The sequence below is a fragment of the Alligator sinensis genome, unplaced genomic scaffold (genome assembly GCF_000455745.1).
Source record: "Alligator sinensis unplaced genomic scaffold, ASM45574v1 scaffold198_1, whole genome shotgun sequence".
In the NCBI taxonomy this organism is placed as follows: Eukaryota; Metazoa; Chordata; order Crocodylia; family Alligatoridae; genus Alligator; species Alligator sinensis.
The window spans coordinates 2,090,877-2,118,060 of record NW_005841906.1 but is presented as its reverse complement, the minus strand read 5'-3'; the positions used below and the strand labels follow the sequence as shown (position 1 = coordinate 2,118,060).

Here is a 27,184-nt window from a genome sequence, read left to right as displayed (position 1 = left end):
CCAAGAGTGTAGCGCTGCAAACATTCATTATCTGTGGAGAAATACTAAGTCTCTATTATAAAATTCAGCAGTGTTTTTTGTGCCAAAAAAAGTCTTTTATAGCTAAGAAAATGCCTTTTTAAAATGTGCAAGCTTCATTTAACAGGTGTACTTGTCTTATCAAATCATTAATAGAGAATCCATAAATCCATATTCTGGCTGAAAAGTAATCAACCTAGAAGCTGCACAGGAAAAAGAAAAGTCTTTATATCATTTTGCCATTTTTATAGACAAGTTTACACTCTAATTTTGAGAACATTCACTTGTGTTTGGCATATCTGGCTCTCTGTTCCCCTGAAACGACAGACTGATTTTCAAAACAAGCATGATCTAGTGCTTGATTTCTTGTTGCCTTACATGAAAGCTGGTATTAGAATATAATTTAGGAGACACACTACGATTGGTAATAACCGATCTACTTGCCCAATGAACCCAATATTAAATAAATGGTCTTTTTATGCAGTCATTATCCGGCCGAAGCAGCTAAGCCACCGAAGGGTCCATATAATTCTGAAGATCATCTCTGTCTGGAACACATGCCTGATGTAATTGCCATCAAGAAATGTTACACAGGAAACCAATGTTACTCCAGTATTGTTGATTTAAAGGTTATCCAGTCAAGAGTAGTACAGAATGAGAATTCATTTTCAAATTTCTCTTCCTCACTGAAGCTTGTAAAGCGTGTTGGCAATTAACAATTCCTATCACCTCTCCCAGTTCGCTGTGTGAGAAGGCTCAGAACTCGTCTTACAAATTGCTCTTTTGAAGATCAAAGGGAAGCTGAATTTGTCTGTGTGCGCTCTAGATGAGACTGTAATTTAATGGAATTTTCAGAGGAGGCTTGGCAGCGTGTTCATTTGACAGCCTCGGGGTAGAGGATTCAGGGGAGCTCTGTGACTCTTCCCTTCTGAGCTCCTTCCTTGCCTTTAATTGGCACCTCATTAGAAATTAATGAAAATGACATCCTCTGTTCTTCCTGCTCTAGGCACAGAATGCTACAAAAAGGCCCATCACAATTCATAACACATTCAATTTATATAGCAATGGCTCTTAAGCATTATTTATGAGATGTGAATTTCTTGTCAGCAGTTAATAACCTGTACAGAATGGAAGGAGAATGAAAAAAGATTGTGAATATATATATATAAAATATCTTTCTACAGCTGAGAAATGTTGTGTTTGAGTTTAAAGAACCTTTATTGGGACTCCCTTCTCAGTAGTAAATTGTTTTGTTTTTCCCCTCCGAAAGCCCTACAGCACTGTTAAATTTGTCTGAAATTCCATGTAGTGTCAATGAAACTGGATCCACAGAGATACCTTTTTCTGGATATATGTTACAAGAGGCAGTGAAAGCAACAGAGCAGTTTGTTGATGATCTAAGATTTTTTTCCTAAAGTGTAAAGACCATGCCTGGCCAAGTGTAGTGTCCTGCAGGACACCCATATATCTGCTGAGGTACTTCCTTGAAGCATCATATTATTAGGGCTAGAAACTGTGAAACAATAGTATGAGCAATGAATATCAATTTTAGATGACCCAGATAGGGAAGGCCATATAAAAACTTCCAGTTAATACAACTTTACATTGCATTACTATTGTATTTTACGTGGCTTTACAAGGATGCGTAAAATACCAGTAACTCCTGAAGGTAAAGCTGGGCATTGTTCAATAAACATATGTCTCAATGATGCTATTCTGACACTGCAGAGAGGGTGAAGGACAAGTGAAATCTGCACTGTGTAATGGGCTGCATAGGTGTTAGCAAAAAAAGACAGCGTATCTATATGTGCTTCTAGACAGTTTCATTTAGTAGGAGAAATATTCAGAAATCAGACAGTGCCCATTTCAGAGAAGACGGGAAAAGATCATTGAATGCACAGGTCATCTGAACACTCACTACATGTCTGATAATAACCAGAGGAAATGCATTAGGCCAGTCTCTGGTGGAGGCAGAATGCTCAAACTTAAGGAACCAAAGGATTGATCAAATATGATAAATACTGTCTTTGGAAATGTAGTCCCCCTCCCCAAAGCAACAACAAAACAGTTGCAAAAGGAAAGACACAGGTGGTTTATTTTGGAACAGCTGCCTCTTCCAGGCTCCACTTTTGTGGCACCCTCCCAGAGAAATGACAAACATTTGCGGAGAACTTTCTTTAAAAAAGAATAGACAAGAAAATAAAACAAGCGCACACAAGTTCAAAGGAGGCATACACATTTCATTACCCATTTCACTCATTCAGGGCAGTTTCTAGCATGGTGAAAGTGACTTCATGGGACAGAGAGACAACATATAACTTGAAGAGATATTAAAGCTGCCTTCAGAGCAGGTTTTCTGCCTTTTTGTCTTAATTGTTTTGACAGCTGGCACAGTATCACAAGCCAAAGCAATGAACATATATGAAGAGGCCCAAATCTGAAAATTACATCTCTGGAGCAGGGCAGATGTTTTCCAAGCCAGTCCATTTTCATCAAGTCCTCTATTTTTCTTGCAATGTCAGAGGTCTGTGCATAGTTGCATTTTAAAGCCTGCTGATATGACAGCCCAATGGTATAGAATTAAATTCAACAGAAAATCAGCAAGTAAACCAGCTCTTCATTAGATGAGACCTAGAGGGCTCCCTTGACTACTCGCAGCTAATGTGACTGTGAAAGGGACTCCCTCAGAGAGAAGAAAAATATTTTATTTGGAATCGTAGTATGCTTTCCAAAGTGAAACAACGAAACTGTTCTCATGGACTGGTCTGAGTTCATTAGAGAGTTATTGCAAGTTACAGCTCAAGTTAACACCTTATTGATAATTCCTCATCTACCTCCTAATAATTTTGAAAGACAACAGCAACATAACAGCAGTCTATTTTGAAACATAATAGAAAATTCGAAATAAGGAGCTGCCTGGCATGGGTTGATGCAAGTTTCTCAGGTATTCTACATTAGGAACAATAAGTCTTCGATTAATCCAAGATTGTCCAGCATTTTATTTTCCCTGTGTGTGTGTGAGACATACCACAAAGTTGCATGGTATTATTGTAATATGGTTACCCCACATAATTTTATATTGAAAAAAACCCCATATTATGTACAATGCTCGTTTCCAGTAGCCACAATGCCCTAAATTATCCAATGATAAACTTTGTAGTCCTAATGCTAGTATTAACAAAATAACTGTCTCCTACCTAAAAGTTGAGATGGTTTCCAGTGGCTTTTAACTCGGTCAACATACAATTCCAAACAATGCATTTGCTGTTGTATAGGAAGCACCAGCAGCCAAAAAAGCCTCTTCAGAATTTAGTCTTGCTGTATGCACACAGGTATCCAACGGATCTGTGTGCAGCTGTGATAGCCTTGCAATAATTCCTTTCTTCCTGTCCCCACACTGCATTCATTTGTGCCTTTAACCCCCTTACCTGCTTTCTACACAATACCATTATTGGAACTATTTCTAAAGGATAAACTGAGCAGCTTCTACATACTTTTTCCCTTGCTGCAATTAAGAATGCAATCAGAAATTTAAGACCAGAGTGGTACAATGTCCAGAACTTGCTACATCAGTCCTGGACCAGCATTAAGCATGAGGTTCTGCATCCTGAAAAATCCCTCCTGGGTACAGATGCTTGTTTTACCTCACACTAGAGATTATACTGTTAAGCTGTCCAGTGAAACATGAAGTACTTATTGCTAATTGTGATGGCTTGCAAAGTAGCAATTGGATCACTAGAACACTCTGATTCATAGGTCTTAAATGAATTAAACATGTTTAAATACACTTAAGTTTTTCCCCACCAATATGGTCTGATAATCATGACTCAAGCAACCTGACTTCACATGCAGAAGAATAAAATAAGTTAGCTTGCTTTAGAAAATGACCTAGTTAACTTGTCAACATACAGTTGTTGTCACAAGAGAAGTAATTTTGTCATTAGAGAAGTAATGGTATAAATCAGTGGTGCCCAAGCTTCTTGCCCTCTGGGCTGGATTGGCAGTGCCTGGTCTCTTAGTGGGCCAGATCTGGTATGTGGGGCAGGAGTGGCAGGGCCTGATTTGGTCACACAGAAGGGGGCAATTCAGCCCTGTCCCAGTGTTGTGGGGGGAAGGGAGTGGGGCCTGGCCCTGACATGGACATGCTGGGGGAAAGGACAGGGCCTGGCCCTAACTAGGTCAAGCAAGGCTTGGGAATTTGGAAGTGGGAGAGGGATGGTGGGATTAATTGCTACTGCTCCTTCACCACCACATTTCCTGACTCATTGGGGAACCTTGCAGGCTGGATGCCAGAGCTCTGCCGGCTGGATTATTTGGCCGGTTGGCCAGGAGTTGAAGACCTCTGGTAAAAATCAGTGGTTTTCAAACTTCATAAAGTCACAGAACCTTTTCATTTAATTTCTTCTACTATGGAATCCCTTTCCCCATCCTAAAGGCTGACATGGAACTAGGTGACCTGGCCCCAGCAACAGCAGTATAATGCCTCTTGGCCTGCTCTGCCATTACCCCCAGTTGCTTTGTGGGACCCCAGCGATCTATTGCTGAACCTCAGGGTTTTGTGGAACACAATTTGAAAACCACTGGGATGGAGGTTTAGCCTGAGGTGGCCACCATAACTCAGTGGTGGCCTTTCATTTGGAATGTGACCATATCAAACTCACCCAAACAAATCTACCATGCTAATATATCACCAGGAATTGCAGCTGGTGGGCTTCTCACAGTACTGTTAACGTGGTCTTCTTGTGATACAGGTTAAACAGCCTCTATTTCTGCTTCCTTCATTAAATGTGTAGACTAGACATATTTAGACTGTTAATTTGTGCACCCTCTAAACTACAGAAGATGTGTCATGTGTGCCAATAGGTAATCTCACTTCTCATTTCCTAGCTTATTATTTTACAGGAACAAAGTAAATTTGGTCCCAAACATCACCAATTTGTAGACAAGATTTTATGAACCTTAAATCCAATGGAAACATTTCTATAAAGTTATATATATCCAGTTGAAACAGTTTAAGAACTCATCCCTATAACATCTGCATTGCTATTTCCAAAAAAAAGCCCTGAAAGGAACTGACTAGTCAATTTTCATTGTCCAAGTTGAGAAAAGTGCTACACAGACAGCATGGAGAATTAAGAGCAGGGCCTTCTCTTCACAAAAGCTGTAGAACTTTACATATATAGTACTTCAAGAGTTGAAATGCAACAGGCTCCCTATTGTGGATGCAATTATCCCAGAACAGCTTCTTTGATCTAGAAAGGAGAAGCAGCTATACTAGGTACAAGCAGCTTTATACAGATATAATTGCATCTATACTGGGGTTGTAGTAGTGTAACTATTTCAATAAGAAAATTACCTTCCATCTGAAATAATTATACTTGTACAAAAGGCTCCTTCTTTCATTTTATGAATTTTTAGTTTTAATACTACTACTCACTTGGGGAAGGACTTTTTAAAATAAATGTTTAAGAACTTGATGGACACGTGTAGCAATTTTCTGTTTCTTAATTTTGGCATTTAATTGCTCATTCTGTTTACACATAGACAGAAAAGATACATAGGCAATATAATCCCCACCTCTCTGGGCTGTACATGACAGGGGGAGGACATACTTTTTCAAATTTACAGTTGTTATTGTTTGAATGGAAATTCTTTTCTGCCAAGATGGGAGTAACAGTAATGGCATGCTGCTTTCCACTCTGATGGCTTTATTTTCATAGCAGAAACAGAGGCAGTTATTTTTGAATGAAAGTTTAGAATTTGTAGAATGCAGCAAAAGTTGCTGAGACACTAAAAGTACACAATTCATTTTTTCTCCATACTTGTAACATTTTTCTTAATTTAATATTAAGGATTTTTTTTTTCCTGTGAGGCACTTGCAAGCTCCTTCATTGAGAGACAAGCAGTTTGAGAACAGCAGTTTCTGTACCCATCATCCTGGGTGAAGAGAACCTTCCAAGTTGTCACCGATAAGGCAGAGCTTCCATAGGTTGCTAAATATCTTACCACATACTTCACTGTGAAAGTCCAGATTGAATTCTTTACCATTTTAACTTTATGGCCTCTCTACATTACTGTTTTTGATTTTATACAATTTGATGGCCCGTTTCATTTTAACGAGGGTCACTGTATACCCCTATAATTCCTATTCAATCAGGATAACACATCATGTTTAATGCTTGCATTAAGCTTTAAGTAAGTTGGAGTATGGTCAGAGCAAATTTCACTAAAGGGGAAAGTGACTTTATGAGACAAAGGCAGCTTGTAATTGCTCCTGTGTAGTTCTTATTTTCATCACACATTTCATATTGAAGACAGAACCCCCAAGCTGTGTCTATATAACTGGTTCAACCAGTACTTTTTCCTCCCAGTGTGCAATACTCCACATATTGCAGGTGCCAGTTTGAGTGCAAGTCATTTGGGCATTTCATTCCCTTGTTGAGACAGGCTTTGTATGATAAACACAAACCTAGCTGATACCTAATTTGTCCATCATTTGTGCTATATGACTAGAGTTACTACATAGATAAAACTTTTTTTCTTTTCTTTTTTTTTTTTTTAATGTAGCCTTATGCTGGTATTGCAAACCAATTTCAAATACAGTTGTACTTGTGTGGATGAGAATTTCTCCCATGGTGTCTAGCCACATTCACTGTTCTTCCTTAAAAATCAGTTATATGCAATATTACAAGTTCCAGCTGAGTTCTCTGAATGAGAAAAGCCAGTAGTCAGTATATGCAATAGTATCTCTCCCATTCTCAACTCATATAGCTGAATGATTTCATCAACTTATGGAAGTCACCTATGAGATAAATCATGTAGAGTGATGTCTGGTGCATTATTAGGAAAGTTTTCGGAAAGTTAGACACATCTAAAGATAGGATTTTTACATAGAGGGAAAGAAGTGCCATATAGTTTAGATGCACAACAGGGATGCATTTCTCCTCTAGGCTTTGCAGCAGACTTGTGCAATTTGCAGACTCTTTCACCTGTAAAGTAGGTAAAACATTCACCTACCTCAGGGAATTCTGGGGATAAATTCATTAATGCTTGTAATATTCTTTGAAAGCCTTTGATAAAAGACTCAAATCAGGAGAGAGTATTATAATGAAACTGAGCCTGACAACTCACGTTTGCAACCAGCAACAACTATATCCTCTCTCAAAGATTTTCTTTATATGGTTTGAATGCGACTGTTCCCTTTTCCCAGCCATGCAATGGATCTTCATGTCACTGGGTATGAAAACTTCATGTTAACAATACTGATACAGAACACTTACCACAGCGACATGATCCCAGTTCCTGCTGTACTAGCTCCAGTTTTGTTTGGCACTGGAAGCACCTGCGTCTGCTCTTCTGTTTAGATCGACTGGTTTCCTCAGGCCTGTCATTACTGTCCTCCAGTAGTCGTGGCCGTTTCACAGGAGAAGCCTCACTCTCCGACTGTGAATCTGTCGTGTTCAGAACAAGCATTTGGGGAAAAACGTTAGCGTTCCCTTGTTGAGGCCCCACTCTGGATAGACTGAAGGCATAGATACTGCTTTCAGCTGGGGTCACTTGCAAAACTACACTCTTCCCACTCTATAGCATATCTACATGTTTTAATAGTCAAAACAGGCACCAAATGAAAGAAATTATGTTTGTTTCTTACATGGGATCTCTCCTGGCTCACAATACTGAATATGAAATGAACTGAATAACTCCTCCCGGCCATGGTTGGGTTGCACACAGATTCACAGGAAGCGCACACCATTCTAAACAATTGCAAGCTTCATTTTTCATCTCATTTAGTTTCTCCTACATGACTATTCCCCCTACACAAACTAACTGAACAAGGCTTCTGTTGAAAAACAAATGAAAGCAGGTTCAGCCTATTTCCTAGCTGGGTTGTAAAAGAGATTTTTTTTTTTCTTTCTTTAAGGCACAGCTTCCTAGCTGCAGTTCAGATAACTGAAGGCAGTGCATGAAAGCGCCATACTGTGCCTCCCTCTCTCTACAAGGATAACAATCTAAATGTAAATGATTATACACCAACAATATAAACTAAAACCAACATGTACGTGCATGCTACAGATGCAAAACACTCTTGGAAACACTTTTTTAACCAGCCATAACACCGCTTGCATTAATAACCTTATTTTATATAAAATTTCCTTTTTATAAAGAAAATACTGTGAAAGGGAAAGACAGGAAAAACATACTTCTCAGAGGACACAAATCAGTAGATGCTGCATTTGGCAACATACTTACCCCAAGAATGAGAAACAAATTAACCTGCTGGACTGGGCTTGTTATTACACTTTGTTACTACTGTGATGGTGTAATAGAAAAGTGGAAGATAAACGACACTACTCTCAAAGTTGCTACCTTGAACACTCTTCACAAAACCACCTTTCAGAGTTTTATGTCAATGGAGGCATTCATTGCAGGTGAGATGGTATTTTCCAATGGAGAAAATGCTTGTTTGGGTCTGCAGTACAGAGAGAAAAGTGTGCTCCCAGGTTGTGTGCGGAAAGTAGTCCTACCCCCTTGTTAGACTCAAGGCACCCCTCCATAACTTTTGTGAACTGAATAGCATGCCATTTCAAAAGCCAATTTTTTATTACAGTGCTTACCTCCTTGCAGAGGGGCCAGGCAGTGGGGGTTGGGGTGTAGCTAGGCAGGGACAGCCAAAGCCTGCTCTTATCTGTTTAACTCCTCATGCTTGGAATCATCATCATCTTATCCCCTCACATTTGCTTATCTCCTGCCACACCCTTTAAATAATCTTGCAGCATTTCCAGGTATCCTGGCATCCTGGTTGCAAACGACTGTCCTGGCACATTAAACCTATCAGAAACCTAGATGCCTACCTTCATGCTTTTGGTAGGGTTGTCCACAGGCTGCCAGTTGGACACATGCAGGCTGGGAGGGGTTAACATGCAGCCCTAGGCTCTCCCCCAGCTACTGCTGCCCCCATTGCTCCAGCTGCAGCAGCAACCAAGTCTTGCGGCTCCCCACCCACCCCTGGCTTCTACTTCCTACCCCTACCACAGGGGACAGGTGGAGCAGTGTGGCACAGCCTGTAGTGCAGGAACAGCCCTCAGGTTAGAGGATCCAGGCCATGTATAGTGCAGCAGGTGAGCCTAGGGCCAAGGAGCTGAAGGTGAGGTAGAGGGGAGGGAGGAGGAGGAGTGGAAGGGGCCCAAACCATGCATACCCAATGGTGTAGATACTGCTGGTGCAGCTCCTAGGCATACAGTCCCCAGGCTCTTAGAAGCTGAAGTTGGACAACACTGCTTTAGGTATTTTGGAGGCTTTCAGGCCGGTATTTGCTCTGCTATCTGGCTCACCTCAGTCAGGAGAGACATGTTCTCTTTCCAATGCTGTCAGATGCGGGAGACTTGCTCCCAAAACCACAACAGAACCAAAATCATCTTTAGAACAGTGGCTCCTCTTCTTCTCCTTTCATTTTTGCAGCCACAGTACTCCTTTCTACTCAACCTCCATCTTCAAGTATTCCAGCACAGGAAACAAAGCTCCCTTTTTCCTCAACAAGAAATATGTTACATGAGCAATATTTTGAGGAGCATGCAGCTCTGGCTTAACAGGCATGGACATGTGGGATGAATAAATGCGTGCGCACACATTTATTCGTCAGTGCTGTAAACAATGGAAGACAAGTCCAATCACTTCCTGGTAGGTATTGAAAATTGTTCTCTCCTGGGTACACTAGAAAGAACAGAAGTACCATACTAGGTGAGACCAATGGTCCAGCTAGCTCAGTATCCTATTTATGACAGTGGTAGTAGCAGGTGCTTTAGAGGAAAAGCATATGAACAGAGTACATCTATAGTGATCTATCCCGAATTATACTCCCTTCCTGGTATCCACCATCATTGGTTCAGAGAAGCCAGAGGATACATTCCTGACTGTTCTGTTTAATAGCTATCAATGAATCGATCATCCATTCATTTGTCTAGGAAGCTGTTTGCACTCCTATTTCAAAGAAAACCAGTTGTAATATTGTTGCAATAGACTGAAAGATGAGATCCACAAAAAGCTTGCCTTGTCTTAGTGAAACCAATTGAAACAAAAAATGCATTCAGCAAACACTCCCTGATAGGACTCTGGCCTATCAAACAGCTTTAAAGTTTATTTTAAAGATCTGCTGTGTGTTTTACTATGATCTCTTTCACTCTGTGTTAACTGAATGAGTTGGAAAAGCAAGTTTCCACCAATATGAATTCAGTGGCCAAATTCAGTGCCCTCCACATAGCCAGTATATTTGGTTCTGTGCAAAAGCTGAGGAACAAAATCATCTCCCAGGCAACAGAGCTACACTGTAGGCCGAGCAAATCAGCTAAAAACACCCTCATTATTTTTCTATTGATTACTATCGACTCCTCTCTAGTCTTCTGTCTATCCAGGTCATGCCTTTTCCTTGCCAACTTTAGGTTGTTCTATTAAACCCTATGAACCACACCTCTAAAAAGCTCCATTGGCTTCTCCTTGCCCACCATATAGTTTAAACTGACCTGCTCTTCTTGCCATCAAATGCATATGAAAACTATTTTCCCCACATGGCAAACTTGGTCTCATACTATTCTCCAAAAAAAGTCATTGATGAGAAACTTGTTTCCTTTTCTCACTAGTCTTTATGCTTTCTCCCATGCTTACCCCTATACAGAACCCAAATATATCACCCTTTCAGAAAAGGTTCTCACGTCACGTTAATATCCTACATAAAGTTTTGCTACTTCTGAGAAGCTCACAACTGAAAGCATCACATTGTATCTAAAGTGGTTACTCCTGAGCGTCTAAATGCACCCATTGCCAGTCTTCTGGATTAGACTTGTAGGGCACTGTATACAATGCTGGGGATGGACACATGATAAGAAAGGGATTAGGGCTTGGGTAACCCTGAGCCTAGGGATTGTTCTCTCTCTGTATGCTCAGTTACAACAATGAAGCAGGCTGTCTATTAATGTAGATACGGAAGAGGAAGACACGTTTGATGAATATTTGCAGTTATGGAACCACAAGTCCCAGATCATCTCAAACCAAATCCATTCAGCAGTGCAGGAATAGTTCCATGTGACAGTCCCTTTCAGCAGGCTACTAGAAGCCCAGGCTCCAGAGCAGCAAACCTGTAACAGCTACAATGACCTCAAGTTCTCCTAAAAAAAATCATGCTTGGCTAATTTCTAAAAGGCAACACACTTCATGTGCTAGCAGTCCATTGCACATGTGAACACAGAAGCCCAGTTAATGCTATGCTCACCAAAGTCTACGGCAGTACACTTCACTGCTATAGATGGGGATAACAGGAACCACACCACCTGCCACGTATTCATCACTGAGTGATAGCTACACTGCTGTTTTAACATGGTTGCCTCATACACTTCTGTAGAGCTCACCAGCTATCTGGTTCCTCTCAGCAGGCAATTTGGCATTTTAGATTAAAGTGATGGAATGAATACTGGTCTCTTGGTTTATTACGAAGTCTGCATGAGGAATTCAAATGTGCGTCAGCCACTGTCTAATTAGTTAATGAAGCTATGTGCCATGGAGTTAGAGAAGTTAGAGAAGCAGCCACCCAAGGTCAGGCTTGTAATCGTATAATTAACTAAATTCAAATATTTACACATTTCCTGTCCATTAGTAAATGACTAATCAAATATTCAGATAAGGTGATTAATATGGCAGAAAAGAAAGAAAATTTAGAAATAAAGACTCTTGGATGTGCACATCTCCCTGCCATGGATTAAACAACATTTGTTTGTTTGTTGTTTACTTAATTTTAGAGGACAGTAGTGAGTTTTTTAATTCTTTGTTTAGCATACCGAGCTAGGAGTATAAAAAACTGTACAAACATAAGCTAAGTATGACCACAAGCAATACAGCTAAGCATTGATAACTTCCTGATTCAACTCTGTGCTCATTTCCTCCTGATCACCTTGCCTTCCAAAAGACTGAAGTAAAACATACACCTAAGGTTCACAGAGGGATGGAGTGCTGACAGGGAATGGAAGCAGTTATATATGGTTTTACTGCTGGGACAGCAAAACTTTGGGACTGAATATGTTCATTATCATAATGAAGAACTTGCAGGATAAATCTGATTCAGCCACAAAAGCCAAGAGTAAATTTTCCTTGTTAGCAATTAAACAATCAGGAAGGGCTACCAAAAATGTGATGCCTTCTAGTGCGCTGAAATGCTCTCACAAAAGGAAGATGGTGTTTGACCTACAGATAAAGGTCACGTCTTTAATGTATTTTCACATACATTTTGGATGTTAGTGGTGCTCTTACCTCTGACTATATTCAACAGAAAAAGGCAGAAGAAAAATTAATTTAACTGCAGGCATCAAGAACACAAAAATTGTTTTCTCATAAAGGAAGAGCGAGGAAAACAAACAGAATCAAAGTGAACCGTCCACAAGACCTCCTAGGCACATCTCGCAGCCGGAAGAATGCACCACTCTGCCCCCCCACCTCTTCTGCCAACTACAATTCTAACATTCACAGGTGGGAAATATGGATTTGTTAAATCTACATCCAAGGACACAGACTCTTCTAATTGTACCTTCTCTGTCAAACTCATATTTGAAAGCTGGAGAAGGATGGTAATTTAGGAGAGCAAGCTTTAAATTGGAAGCTTGAGTGGAACCAACAAATAGAGCAATGTTCTTAGAAATTCTGTTTGGTCTCTGACAGAATCTCACATTTGTTCCTTACTGCCACTGTTCTTGTCTTCATTACTCATGCTCTCCCCCCATAATTTCCAAATAAATCGTGTCAGGACTGTCAGAGCTGAATCCCAATCTCTCTCAATCTCCTGCCACGGCAGTTTGCAGGCTGCACACACACGGCTTCACTAACAATCACTATGGCTTTTGCCTGACACTTCAGGAGGACTGTTAGCCCAGCAGAGATGTATTCTTAGAAAACATATAGGGGGTGGGAGAAAGGAAGGGAAAGGATCGGGAGAAGGAAGCCATTGTCCCTTACTACTTGTTTCCTAGAATCAGATGGATCTGTTTAATTTCTGGCTTGATGACAGCTTTTGAGGCACTCAAATCAGGTTTTTTTGGGGGTTTTTTTTAAAGAACCCATCACACTCTGACAGATTGATATTAATGATCTCAACTGCCTGTGCAAACATCTGTAAGAGTAATAATTAATGAACCCTCACACATCACTGCCATCTCTCCTCTAACCATTTTAAAAGAAGTTTAAGCTGTTAAAACCTCTGTCCATAAAGATCCCAAAAACACAACCCATAACACAAGAGTCTGAGATCTCTCATGGGTATTTTTTTAAAACTGATCTGTTTTTTGATGAGGGGTTATACAGTGTTCTGGTGTGCTGAACGACATATTGGGAACTTCTAAAAGGAAAACAGCCTCATTACCTAATTTTTACTATTGCATTCACTAAATTTCCCCCACCCAAAAATGTTTGTTGTTGTTGTTGTGTTTTTTTCCAAACAAAGCTAAAACAACTGAGTGTTCAAAACTGAATTTCCTTGTTTGTTGCTGCTGAAGAAGCAACATTTGGAGTTGAATTTTAAGGGACTGGGGCTGACAACAACTGTGGCTATTTTCTCCCTGTCTTCTACCCACATGGTACTGTGGCAATGAGAGCTTGTTTTAAAATTCTGGCATTACATTGTGGTAAGCGTTCCTTTAATCTACCTAGAAAATACATATTTTATTGTGCCAGAGTTTTAGACAATCTAAATAGTTACTTAATATTATTCAAATATATTTTTTCCTATGACTACATAAATGTGCATTCGGATCTTGCAGACCTTCACACTCCTCTTCACATGACATATTTCAAAAAGTGTTTATTAAAACCATTTTATATATAAACTCCACCATAAATCATTCTTAATCTATGACTTGTGTAATAGTAAATGTTGGAAAACCTGTTAGTAAAAAAAAGCCATTTTAATTTGTGGGTGAGCTTTTTATTTTCCCTTTCTTCTGACTTGCAACCCAAGGTAGGTTGTGCAAGAAGAAACTGTATAGTGTGCGGTTGCTCATGAAGTTAAGATACCCTAGATGCTCTTATACAAGTCTAAATCAATAAGCCAATTGTTCTGATAACAAAAGCAGTGCAAGTAAACATTTACATAACACAATTTAAAACAGCACAGACATATTTAGTACAAGATATTGGCTTTGAGAACTAGTTTTGATTATAAAACTAAAAAGCTGCTGTAACTCATGCACAAGGGACAGAATTAAGGTTATGTGCAAGAACCTAATTACTTCTAAGTGTTGAATTTTGAAATTAAAACATTCTCTCTGTTTCAAACAATGTTAACAACAAACAGAATAAATGGCACAGTGAAAAATAACAAATCATGAAGAATTATCTGGTTTAAGTAAAATACTATTTTTTTTAGAGTATGACATTTTTAAATGTTGATAATTCTTGTTACAATTATTCAACTAAAATAGGAAGGGATCTGGTTTAACACCCTGTGTCTGGCTCATCCTTAGCCTTCCTTTCTCTCAACCACTTTCACTGAGGTCATGGCTCTCTCTAATTAATTTCCTAGACATCTTTACTTATAGACACAATTGATTTGATCAATGTACATGTTTAAATGCAGCCAACCACCTGTACTACATAATGCCTTTGATGGATTAATAGAGTGGATTTCAATTAGTTTAAGTATTTTACAAGGCAATAACCACTCAAATTGTTGCCAGGTGAAGAGAAACTGACCTTGTTTTTTTTACTTTAAAAAAGAAAGTCAGAATCACTCTGGTTCACTTCCCCAAACACCTGAGAGTGAGGAGATTTGTAAACCTCCAGAGGCCAGAGTACCAGACCCATTTCTGAAGGTGGCAGAACATGGGAAGACTTCAAGTATTCAGTTTAGTACCCGTTGTCTGTTACATTTGTGGGTGTGCAATCTTGACTATACAAGGAACAGCTGCCAGCTGCAAATACTTGCATCTATCATAACCATCAGTGATTAACAGGCTCTGTGCTGAGCTTGTGATGAACCTTGATCATTTTGGGCAATTTATCCAATCTGAAGTTCCATGGTAATCCAGAGAGGAAGTTAGTACACTTGGGAAAGTGCAAATTGGAGCACTTGGGAAATCTAATGCCAAGGGACTTTGCACTTAGATTATTAGCAAGCAGATGCATTTGAAGCAGCTATGCCAGTTTGTGACTTCTCATCAGCCTTTGGAAAAGTAAGATATATTTTTTTTCAAACTGATCTATTTGCTTTTTAACAACACATTAAATATGCTCATGAAAAATGACAAAAATAACCTTCAGACTGAAGATTAGACGTTTACTTTTTTCATTAACAAAAACAAATATTACAGCTCTCTTAAAAGTAAAGTTTTAAATAGACCAGATCACAAAATAGTTTATAAAACTTAATAAACCCTCCCTTTAAATGGAAGTTTTAGAGAAGGGGAACCACCAGAATCACAGGTGGTTCCAAATAGCTGGGACAGGACAAGCAAAACAGTGATCCATAACTACAAAAAGGGAAAAATATAGATAAAAAAATAAAAAGCCATTGAAGAAAGAGAGATGGATAGATACAAGATCAGTCAGATAGAATGGCAGAGAGTTTTGAAAAGCTTTTGAGTGCCATCAGATGCATCATTCACATCCCAGCCATCCACTTTATTTAACAAGTACCAGTCACTGTAAGATCCAAAGGTCTTCCTCATTGGGCTATAGAATCAAGTTCCCTCTTGCTTACTTCCTCTCCAGCCCAATTATTCTTGCATTTCCACCTGCAAAGGGAAAGAACTGCCTCTACCCTGGTGACTGGAGCACTTTCCTGTGAGGTGGTGGATGTGGGTTTGAATCCTCTCAGGCTGAAGAGGGCCTCAAATTCAGGTCTCCTGGTCTCCCATTTATGGGGAAAAGTGCTCTAATGACATTGCTCATCTTATAAGGTAGTAGAATAAAGTAATAATGATCACTGAACTCGGTATAGTCTCTAGGTGTGCTCAAACCACCTCCATCAAATTGGGCCCCTGCATGGTGTAGGTGCAGGGACACAACTTTAACTGGGTAATTGTGCAATTAACTGGTTAATTGTGCAGTTACCTTAAGATCAGCTACACATGCACAGTAGCTATCACACAATGAAAAGCTCCAACCAGCTATAAAGTCAGACCTCAAAAATGTGGACTAACTTTGTAGTGCATTGCTATTGAGCTTTAATTTGCATGTGTAGCAGGGTTTCCCCTGTGGCTGGGAGCCCTGCCAGCTGGGGTGCACCTTGTCCAGTGCGAAACCTCTGAACCTTGAAGGGGGCGGGAAATCACAGCTGCCATGATCCCCAAGGCAAGGCGTGGGAAATCCCCGGCCCACATGGGGCTCTTTGTCCTGCTGTGCCACATATGCAGTCGGGACTGAGAATTGCCACAAGTGATGGAGCTCCTAGTCCCGGCTGCACTTCATGTGTAACTGACAACTGAAGTGAGGCACAACTGGGACCAGGAGCCCCATCAGTTGCAGGTTTCTCTTGGTTCTGGCTGCATGTAGCCCTGCAGCTGGGAGCCCCCTCAAAGAGGGCTCCCAACCATGGGAGCCTGCTTCTTGCCAGTACAGAGGAAGCCCAGGATGAGGCTCCCCTTACTTGGGCAATAACGTCCGAATGGATATAATGTGCAGTCCCACAATCATGCCTCCTGCCATGCACATGTGCCATAAGGCAAGATTGTGTGGTTCACGAATTAGATCCAATTATGTTTCTACTTGCACATGTAGAGGGTATCTAAGAGGGTCTTTGGCAGGAAGCTGAGCTGAGCACATCTCAGTACCTGCCAACATGATAGCACTTCACTAATTGCACAGTAACTGACCTAATGGTGCCCAAGTAGATTTTCTAACAAAAAAATTGCTGCTTATATGGCCTTGCAGACACAGTTTTGTTGAACTGCTGTCCTGGACTTAGGGCCCTAAATTTCTCTTTGTCAAATCTCACCTTGAATATATTTACTTATATGAACAAGATGGTATGTTGTCATTCACTATTCACAGACACACAATGAACAGTCAGCATACACCTAATTCTGCTGCTATTGAAGTCAATGGGAAAACTCCAGTATGTTGTGTAGTTCTCATACTGTACACATGAGAATGGAAAAGTTGACTGCTGCATCAAATCTGTATATAAACTTGAGAACATGTAAAGAGGCAACTCCTTTCAGTCCAATATACTGAATTGTGTGTGTAACCCATCCACGTCCTCACCAATCAGTAGGTGGCCAGTATGCAGGGAGCTAATTTTTCAGACTAATAATCAAAAAGAGGTTCTATGTATATACTACATGCTCTGGTATTTTAAGGGATTTTTTACTTAATAAGTTGAGGCTAAAAATAGATGCTTTTTTTTGTTGTAGCATCAACTGTGCTAGAACGTGTCCCAGCAAAACTGATCTCACTGATAAGCAAAAATAGATGATGTTGTTGTCCCACATGGTCAGACCCCTACTGCTCTTGGGGCTTCAGGGCCCTGCCCCTGTAGGACAACAGCCTCAGGTGCTCTGCTTTGACCTAGGGCACAGCAGCTTGAAAATATGGCCTGGGAATCCCCCATAGGGGGATTGCCACGTTGCTACCTCCGGACCGAGAGTGCAGCCCCTGCAGGGAAATTCCTGGGGGATGTGTTCGCAAGTGCATAAGGATGGAACTCCCATGAGGCATTCCTTGCTTCATGCTTGCAGATCATGCCCCAAGTCAGGGACAGCAGTCTGAGACATTCAATACATACAGGTTCAGGCCCTTGAGGCCCTGGGAGGGCCTGCCTAGGGTGGCTGGAGACAGCAGGTAACTCTGGGCTGCCCATACTTTCCTGCCATAAAACAAACACATCTGCCACAAAAAAGCAAAACAAATTTATAATGCCTATTGTCACAGCCACAATTTGGGGTATTTCGGTGTGACAAGGGGCATGAATGTCTGTTTGTTTGGGGTTTGTACCACCATAAAAATGTTTATGGCAAAAGAAAGGCAATGTCCGTTTCCAGTCTGATTCTTCCTTCCCTACCACATTAAGATAACAAAGGATTTCCAAGTCCAAGCCACAAATGCAACAAAGCAAGAGCTGTGAAAAGCTCTTTTGATTGCTACCAAGGAAATTATGAAACACTTCAGTGGAGCCCCTTCAAAATACTGTTGTTGAAAATGTACAAAATGAGATTCTCTCTTCATGGGCTGCTGTGCCTGCTTAACGTAAAGAAAAAAATGTATGAGCTCTTAATTTTGAAAAAAATTCTATTTAATGCATTTGAGAACAGAATCTGAAATTAAATGGATGGTTTATTTTCAAAGTGTTTGTTTCCTATTCAGTATCATCTTTAAATCAGTTTGTGTTGGGCTCATGTTCGTTTTGATATTTTCCTTAGTAAGAAGTGGCCTCCTTGCTGTGATGTGCAGAGATGTTACTGTAGAGCTTCTACTTACTGATGTCTTCAATAAAGCAGAAATCAAACTTCTTTCCTGAAAACCTGATAGTGTTTTGGAAAGGAGAAACATGTTCTGTGGTACACGAGAAGATGATCAGGTCAGTGAAACTACAGTTCAGATTTTATTGTCTTTCATTCCTAGCTCTTTATTAAAAAAGTGTCCCATGGTCTTGGTTGCTCCCTTTGGACTAAACTTGATATACTAGCTTGTGGATGAGGGGTAGGTGAGGGGAAACTTATATATTGTAGATGCTTTTTTGTATAGCTTGCTTATTTGAAAATGTGACAATTTTTTAAGTCAGGCTGCATAGCACAGAGAAGGAAGCATAAGGAGTCAAGCTTGAGGAACTGTGCATTTTATAATCGCATTAAAGAAACTTGAAAAACAAGGCTCGTATAACAACAACTACCTTCCAATTCTTTCCATTTGAGAGGCTAATAAGCCTAGAACTTCCATTAAACAGATCTGCAAGACTCAGATTGTACCTGAACATTTTGAAGGGTCTCAATGAAAATTAATTTCTAAATGGAAAATGGTAGAAAAGGTGTACTTGAATCTCTCTGCCGCTTTTTGGAATCATTGAGGTTAGAAGCCGAGGCCTGAGCCAAGAGTCAGATAAAACCTTTGGGAAGCTGTCCCTATATTGGAAATTACAGATTCCTAGGATTCGTTCCTATACTGTATACACTTTTAATTTAACCTGGTGCTAGAAGAAGCTAGAGATAAGTGGCAGCTTTTCCATGGTTTCAGAGTAGTTATTTAATATTGAACTGTTAAAAATAAGCTTAGTCACACTAAATATCTCATTAAAAATAAGAAGAGCTATATTTTGATATATTTTCTTAAGTCAATAGGCAAGAGTGTTATCTTTCAGATCTGGACAGATAATCAAGCTGCTACTTAATAACTGTGGCACTGTGAGGTAAAAATCAACAGAGTCCCTTCAGGCCGACAGAAGCAGAGTCCCTGGCAGATTTTTTCAATCGGATATCGCCCATATTCACCTTAACAATCTCACAGATTCTTTGCTGCATTCTTTATTTGCCCTGCTAAGGCAGGCAAGATAAATTAGCCCAATCTGAGGTAAAGCAACCCCTAAGCTACCCCAATCTTGTTCTAATATATATTTTTAATACGTTTTGGAAAGGGGGTATAGGTGGAAAATGCATGACATGTAACTCTAATTCCCTTGTCCCTTGAATTAATGGAGATGTGGTTTATTTAAAATTCTGAGCTGTGGTCCTGCAATTTGGGAATGGCTTTCTGCAAGTCTGTGGGTGGATACTGGTAATGAAACACAGAATTCAGAACAGTGGGGAGCACAAGGCCAAATAAAGCTTTTATAGCAGTATATTGCGTATTCTCTAAAAATAATTATATAGCTATAGTGGAAGGCTAGTTAGCTGAATCCAGAGAGAGACTGATTGTTCAGACACCTAATGACAAAACAATATTGCAAGGTTAAATGATTTGATTTTTACCATAAAAGTAAATTTACAGGATAAAGCGTCCACTTCTCCTTTTAAATGGACCTAATGACCACTTTTTTTGTCATGGCATAGCTTTAATATTAAGATGATGTCATACATGGAGTTTAAACTGAAAAAGAGGTTTGGAAAATATTACAAATGTAATTATTAAATTAACTTGGATAGGAGTCTTTTTTATGTGGAGAGAAGAAGGCCTGAGGGAGTATATATAAAAATAATGGGAAAATTGTAACAGAAAATTGAGCAAGCTGTTTTGTGAGGTATCTTTTAAATTTATCATATCTTTATTAAATGACCCGGAAGGGGGAACACCTTGAAGACTGAAATATCTTTTGTTTTGGCTTTAACAAATGCATATTTACCTTGCTCATACCCCTCCAGAATTCAGTTGCAAAAATCATTCCTTCAGTTTCCTACTCTGATCGTGGCATCCTGCTATTTGAATCCCTCCACAGGTTCCCCCTTCCCAATTGCACACACTTGCTGTTTCCCATCTCATTCAAGGCCCCTCAGGTTATAATCCCACCCTACTTCTCTCACATTCCATATCAAAAGGTCAACAACTTCCTCTGCTCAGCTCATGACACCTGCAACAAACCCATTCAGGCCACAGTTGGAGTACTGTGTCCAGTTCTGGGCGCCGCACTTCAGGAGGGATGTGGCCAGCATCGAGAGGGTCCAGAGGAGGCCACTCGCATGGTCAAGGGGCAGAGGGGCAGGCCCTACAAGGAGAGGCTACGGGACCTGAACCTGTTCAGCCTCCACAAGAGAAGGCTGAGAGGGGACCTGGTGGCCATCTATAAACTTACTAGGGGGGACCAGCGGGGAATGGGAGAGACCTTGTTCCCCTGAGCGCCTCCTGGAGTAACAAGGAATAACAGCCATAAATTGTTAGAGAGTAGATTCAGACTAGACATCAGGAGGCACTACTTCACAGTCAGGGCGGCTAGGCTAGGATCTGGAGCCAACTTCCAAGGGAAGTGGTGATGGCTCCTACCCTGGGGGTCTTTAAGAGGAGGCTTGACGATTACCTAGCTGGGGTCATTTGAGCCCAGTTCTCTCTCCTGCCCAGGGCAGGGGGTCGGACCTGAAGATCTACAAGGTCCCTTCCGACCCTACATCTATAAATCTATGAATCAAATTCCCTTTTAAAACTTAAAATTGAAATGAGGCTGCTGGTACACCAATACCACTACCTACCATGCTGACCAGTACTGACACTATTCTTTTGTCTTACACCAAGACTGTAAATACTTTGGAGGCAGGTACCATCTTTTTATTCTGTACACCTCCTAGCCCAATGGGGTCTTGATCCCTTAACTGTCACAGTAACACAAATAATGAACATGACATGAAAAGGAGTCTGAGCACAAAACTAGACAGAGGTACTGCAGACAAAGAAAGGGCACAGAAGAGGTAAACATGTGCAGAAAACCAAAAAAGGATTGCTGCAGTACAGAAGGAAAACCCCCACGAATCACACACCCACTGGTTATGACATATCACCCCTCCCTTGAACCTATACAGAAAATCCTCAAACAGTTGCAACCCATACTAGAAGACGACCCAATTCTTAAAAGAGATCTTCCCAGAACCACCCATCCTAGCCTTCAAACAAGCACTAAACCTCACTAGCCTCATCAGCAGAAGCAAACTTCCTATGGCCCAAAACACACTGAATGGATCCAGACCATGCCAAGAAATGCAAAACCTGCCAACATATCTCCTCCACCCCCCCACAATTACTACACCCCACAACAGAACCATCATCATTCCTTGATCCAACATCCACACCTCCAGAAATGTAATATAATCACATCCAACACACCAAATCCCTGATGGTACATACGTGGGAGAGAGCAAACAACAACTGTGTGTCAGAATGAACACACACCGAAAGTCTATCAAAGACAAGAATACCCAATTACCTGTGGGGGCACATTTCTCACAAGACAACCACTCTCCCTCCAATCTCTCAGTTCTAACCCTCAAACGGAATTTACAAACCACTTTTCACAGACGAGCCTATAAACTTCATTTTACCAACCTCCTGGATACAAAAAATCATGAACTAAACATAGACATTAGATTTATGGAATATTATAACCTGCCTGACATCTGACTCCCCAGGGACTTCTTCACTATTTACCAGCTATATTCATTTCAATATTTCATATTCAACCAGCATTAACAAGCATAGGAAAACAGGACTGGAAGGGATCCCTGAGGTCTTTTGAGCCTAGTCCCCTGCTACTGCAGGCAACTATGTTAATACCATTTAGTACTTTGCTCCTAATGGAAGGCTGTTCTAGAATCTCACTGCTTTGATGGTTAAAAACCTAAATCGCCAACTAATACTTATTCATAGCCAGTGTGTACTCACTTGTGTTTGTGCCAATGCTATGTTGTAGCTTAAACAGTTCTTTAGCCTCCCTGGGGTTTACTCCCTACTGATATAGTTATGGAGAACAATCATATGCCATTGCAGCTTTCAGTTTGCTAGATAGACTACACAAGACAAGCTCTTTTAGTCTCTTCTTATGAGAACAGATTCTCCATTCCCCGGGTTATCCTAGGTTTTGTCCATACAATAAAACTTACCAACTCCAGTGGGTATGGGTTTCCATAGGTAGGCTCTTTCCAGGTGTGATAGTTAGGACAGGCTAACTGGCAGTGTCATTAGCAGTGATAAATCAGTTCACCCCAAGCACCATGTGGATGTGGTTATGTTGTTTCCAGTTTAGGAGGCAGCCTGCCCACAACAAAGAAGTGAACTTGAAGGTACCATTACCAAGGATGGTAGGTTTATTGCACAGATATAACCCAAGCAGCTTCTCTGCACCTACTCGTTCATGAAAAGTGAATTCAAACTAATGGGTGCCCAGATGCACAATTTTCTAGATATAGTTTCATACGGGCCTTACACAAGGACATTAATACCTCCCCTTCTCATTTGAAAATACTTTGCAAGATGCATCTAAGAATCACATTTGCCTTCTTAAAAGCTATATCAGATGGGTGGCTCAGTTGTCCTATGGTCCACTTTTGCACCCAAATCTTTCTCCTCCACTGTAGTTAACAACTGAGGAACCCCCAGCTATAGCAGAAAAATCTTATTAATCCCTAGGTGTACGCCCTTGCATTTTGTGCTATTCAACTGCATCTGATTTCTATGACTCCAACGCACAAGATTATTCACTTCTTCCTATACTGTATTCTGATCTTCCTCCGTATTGATGCCACCTCAGGACTTGTATCATTAGAAGAGTCCATTAGCCATATCACTTACTCTTTATGCCACGGTTATTTCTGAAAATATTTAATAAAATTGGTCCCAACACCATTCTCTGACAAACTCTATTAGTAGTCAGTTTCCAACCTAATGTGTTGTCATTTCTCCTTTGGACAGTCTGTTACCCACCAAACAATTCTTTTACTAAAGCCCACCTTCAGTAATAATTGCCTGTATGACACCAAAAGAAGTGCTTTACTGAAGTCCAACTGGGTTAAATTTAATGAACTTCCTCTGCATAAAAAATTATCTTTTTAAAAAAAGATACCAGGTTACTCTGACACTATCTGCCTTCAGTGAAGGCATATTGCATATCCTCCCTATTTACCTGTCTTTTAACTATCCTTTCCTTCATAGAATCGTAGAAAGTTAAGGTTGGAAGGGACCTCAGGAGGTCATCTAGTTCAACTCCCTGGCTCAAAGCAGGACCATACCCAACTAGACCATCCCAGCCAAGGCTTTGTCTACCTGGGTCTTAAAAGCCACCAAGGATGGAGATCCACAACTTCCCTGGGTAACCTGTTCCAGTGCTTTACTACATTTCTAGTGAGAAAGTTTCTCCTAATAGCTAACCTAAACTTCCCCTGCTGTAACTTGAGACCATTGCTCTTTGTTCTGTCATCTGCCACCACTGAGAACAGGTAGTTGAAGGCTGTTATTGAATCCCCATCAGTCTTCTCTTCTCCAAACTAGAATACGCTCAGTTCCCTCAGCCTCTCCTTATAAATCATGTGCCCCAGCCCCCTCACCATTTTCACTGACTTCTGCTGGACTCTCACCAATTTGAACACATCCTTTCCGTAGTGGGGGGCCTAAAACTGGACATAGCACTTCACCAGTGCTGAATAGAGGGGAAGAATCACTTCCCTCGATCTGCTGGCAAAGCTCCTACTAATGCAGCATTAGCCTTCTTGGCAACACGGGCACACTGTTGCCTCATATTGAGCTTACTGTCCACTGTAACTTCCAGGTGCTTTAAAAACTGTTTCTAAAGCCTTGCATACTATTGAGGTCAAACTTATGAGCCTACAACAAACTTGACAGATTTAAAGATTCTTATTACTGGATGTGCAAGTTCATGTGCAGTACCTTTAACCATTCTGCAACGCTTGACTTGAGTGCCCTGAGGTTTTTGAGTTTTGCTTCCACTTCAGATGTGATGGAAAATATGTAATTTCCATTTTTATTTCCTCATTTACATTAGCCATCCTGCCTTTGTTTCTATATTCAACATCATTACAAAGAAGTGGAGCAAAGCATTCATTTAATTTTGGGGTCATCACTACTATACATTTCATCTCAAGCCTCAACTCTGCCTACACTTCATAGTGATCTTACTGCTTTCCTTATTCTCTTCATGTTTATATAGTTAAAGAACTTTTGACTATTTGTTTTAAGATGTTTTCCAAGGTCTAACTCAACCTGACCTATGGCAATTTCTCATTTTACCCCAGCACTTCCTAACCTTTAAGACATAGCTTTCTTTACCAATCAATTCCTTCCACTCCATGTAAGTTTTGTGTTCACTCTAAAATCATTCTGAAGTACTCGAAACTAACTACAGCTAAGTCTAAAATAGCATCCCATTTTGTTGATTCAATGACTATTTGTTGAAGAAATACATCAACTATCACATCCAGAAATATCTGGGCCATGCTGATATTAATATTTGTTCTTGAACATTTACCTGAGAAGTCATTCAATTAAGTCTGAAAGCTCTTCCCTTAAAGACTCTTCACCTCTACCTTTCTTGAGATACGTGTCCCAGACAAACCTGGACAAAGAAATTCTGTCACCTCTAGATTTAGGTACCTATGTTACTCAGTCAAGTTGGCTTCTCCAAATAATTAAATTGGTTTATTAAAGTTTGCCCTCTTGAAACTGAGAACCTTAGTTACAAACCTACTTTTGTTTACCCTTCTGTTGTCTAATTTTAAAAGAATCAGCTCACTATCATGCTATTCAACGTCATTGTCTATGACCAGTTCTGCTATAATATCCTCACTACTAACTGCAGCTAAGTCTAAAATAGTATCATATCTTGTTGATTCAATGATTATTTGTTGAAGAAATGTCAACTACCACATCCAGAAATAGGTGGGCCATACCATTATTAATAGCATTTGTTCTTCAATCTGTATCTAAGACGTTACAAGTCTCTCATAATGACATATCCTAGTAGCACCTCTCTCTGAAACTTTAGAGATTTTATTTATATCCATATTCAAATCTAAACCTGGGGGTCAATACACTCCCAGCATTATTTTGCCATTCCTTCTCAAAGCAACTGACCCATATAGATTTGGCTTCATTCACATGTCATCTTTTTGTTTCTTTATATAGGCTGTTATATAATTAATGTCTACTGCTACCCTACCACATTTATCTTTATTTCTGCTGTTCCCCAACACCATATATTGTCAATATTTACATTCCAGTCATGATCATGATGGTTCCACCATATTTCTGTTACCCCTATAAAACCAATTTTATGTTCAAGTTCTTCAGATATTTCATTATTTCTCATTACCACACCCAGGTTCCTAGATGAGTAAAGCATAGTCCTTCCATAAATTAATATTATGGAGACAATTAATTTGAAACAGATTTTTAGTGAGAATGAACCTATAATGCAACAGAGAAAACTATCTAGGAATGAGAGCAAACAACACAATTAGATGTGAGCCTGGTTCACATATTTGTGCAATCATGGGATGGTGACTTGGTAGAAGGATGGGGACAGATTTCTCCATACATCATATAAGCATTTGTAATACTGTGGTCAATTCTGAGACTGCAAAAAAATGGAGATCCGCAAAAATAGATTACCATATTTAACTGAATTCACGACAAGATTTTCTCTCCCATTCCATATGGGGGAAAAAAATCCCATTGTCTTAAATTTGAGTACAAGCAGGGGTGTGTGGGGGCGGGGTTGGCAACTACAGGGTCAGAATCAGAACCCCAGCCGCCACCCCATCCCACCCTTCAGCCACAGCAATGGTGGCGGCAGCAGCAGCTCTGGAGCTAGGCCTAGGGCCCAGAGCTGCCATTACAACAACTGCTGCATGGTTAGGTGGGGGCTGCAGGCAATATGTGCTCTGTGCTCTCTGCCTGAGGCTGGAGTAGGGCCCCAGCTGGAGCTGGATTTGGAGCTGCAATGGGAAGGTAAGAGTTAGCATGTGGGTGGGAATGGATAAGGTGGTGTGGGGGGGCAGGCAGAAGGGGAGGCAACTGATGGCAGGGACAGGTGCCAGATGATGCAGGCATCATGGGGAGGGCCAGCATCAGGGGCACCAAGTGGGAGGTGCAGACACCAGGGAGACAGGTGGAGGGGGTGGGAGGCAGGTACAAGGCCTGCAGGCACTGGAGCAGGTGTGGGACTTGTAGGTACTGGGGTGGAGGGCATGGCAGGGGTCAGGCCACTTGACTCCCCCACTGCCTGCCCCACTGCAGTGGTGATGGGGGGAGGGTTAATATAAAGACAACCCTCCAAAATTTAGAGGAATGGAAAATTGTAACATATTTATAAATATCTTCCCTGTCTAATATCTAATTAGTGGGAGGGAGGGTCATCTTGGATTTGGGTAAATATAGTAATTGGAGGAAGCCTGATGAAGAACATCAAAAATATTAGGGATGAAGGAGTGCAGAATATATTTAGTTCTTTTAATCTTCACTCATAAAATGTCAGTTGGCTAAGTGATAATTATGGGGGTAGGGGGAGGGAGATAACCACCTACAATTATTTGAAGGATGCAAAGAGGAATTAGAGGTAATTGGTCATTAGGGAAAATATAAATATCAGGAAAAAAACTGCTCTATTAGAATGTGACATCATCTCCCAAGAGAACTTTTGGAAGCAACTACTCCATCACAGGGAAAGTTACCCCACAAAGCATATTGCAGGGGGCTGCAGAGGGTCAAACTACAG

General features: G+C 40.6%; 1 protein-coding gene across 1 annotated transcript in view; it reads right to left on the bottom strand.

Annotated features, from left to right (window-relative positions):
• The window catches only part of ZFAND3 (zinc finger AN1-type containing 3), a 259,189-nt gene that overhangs the window by 25,873 nt on the left and 206,132 nt on the right, over nt 1–27,184 (bottom strand). Inside the window, exon 6 of the mRNA XM_006018579.3 lies at nt 7,299–7,469. Within this exon, the coding sequence (XP_006018641.2) occupies nt 7,299–7,469 (171 nt within the window). The remainder of the gene's footprint in view (nt 1–7,298; nt 7,470–27,184) is intronic.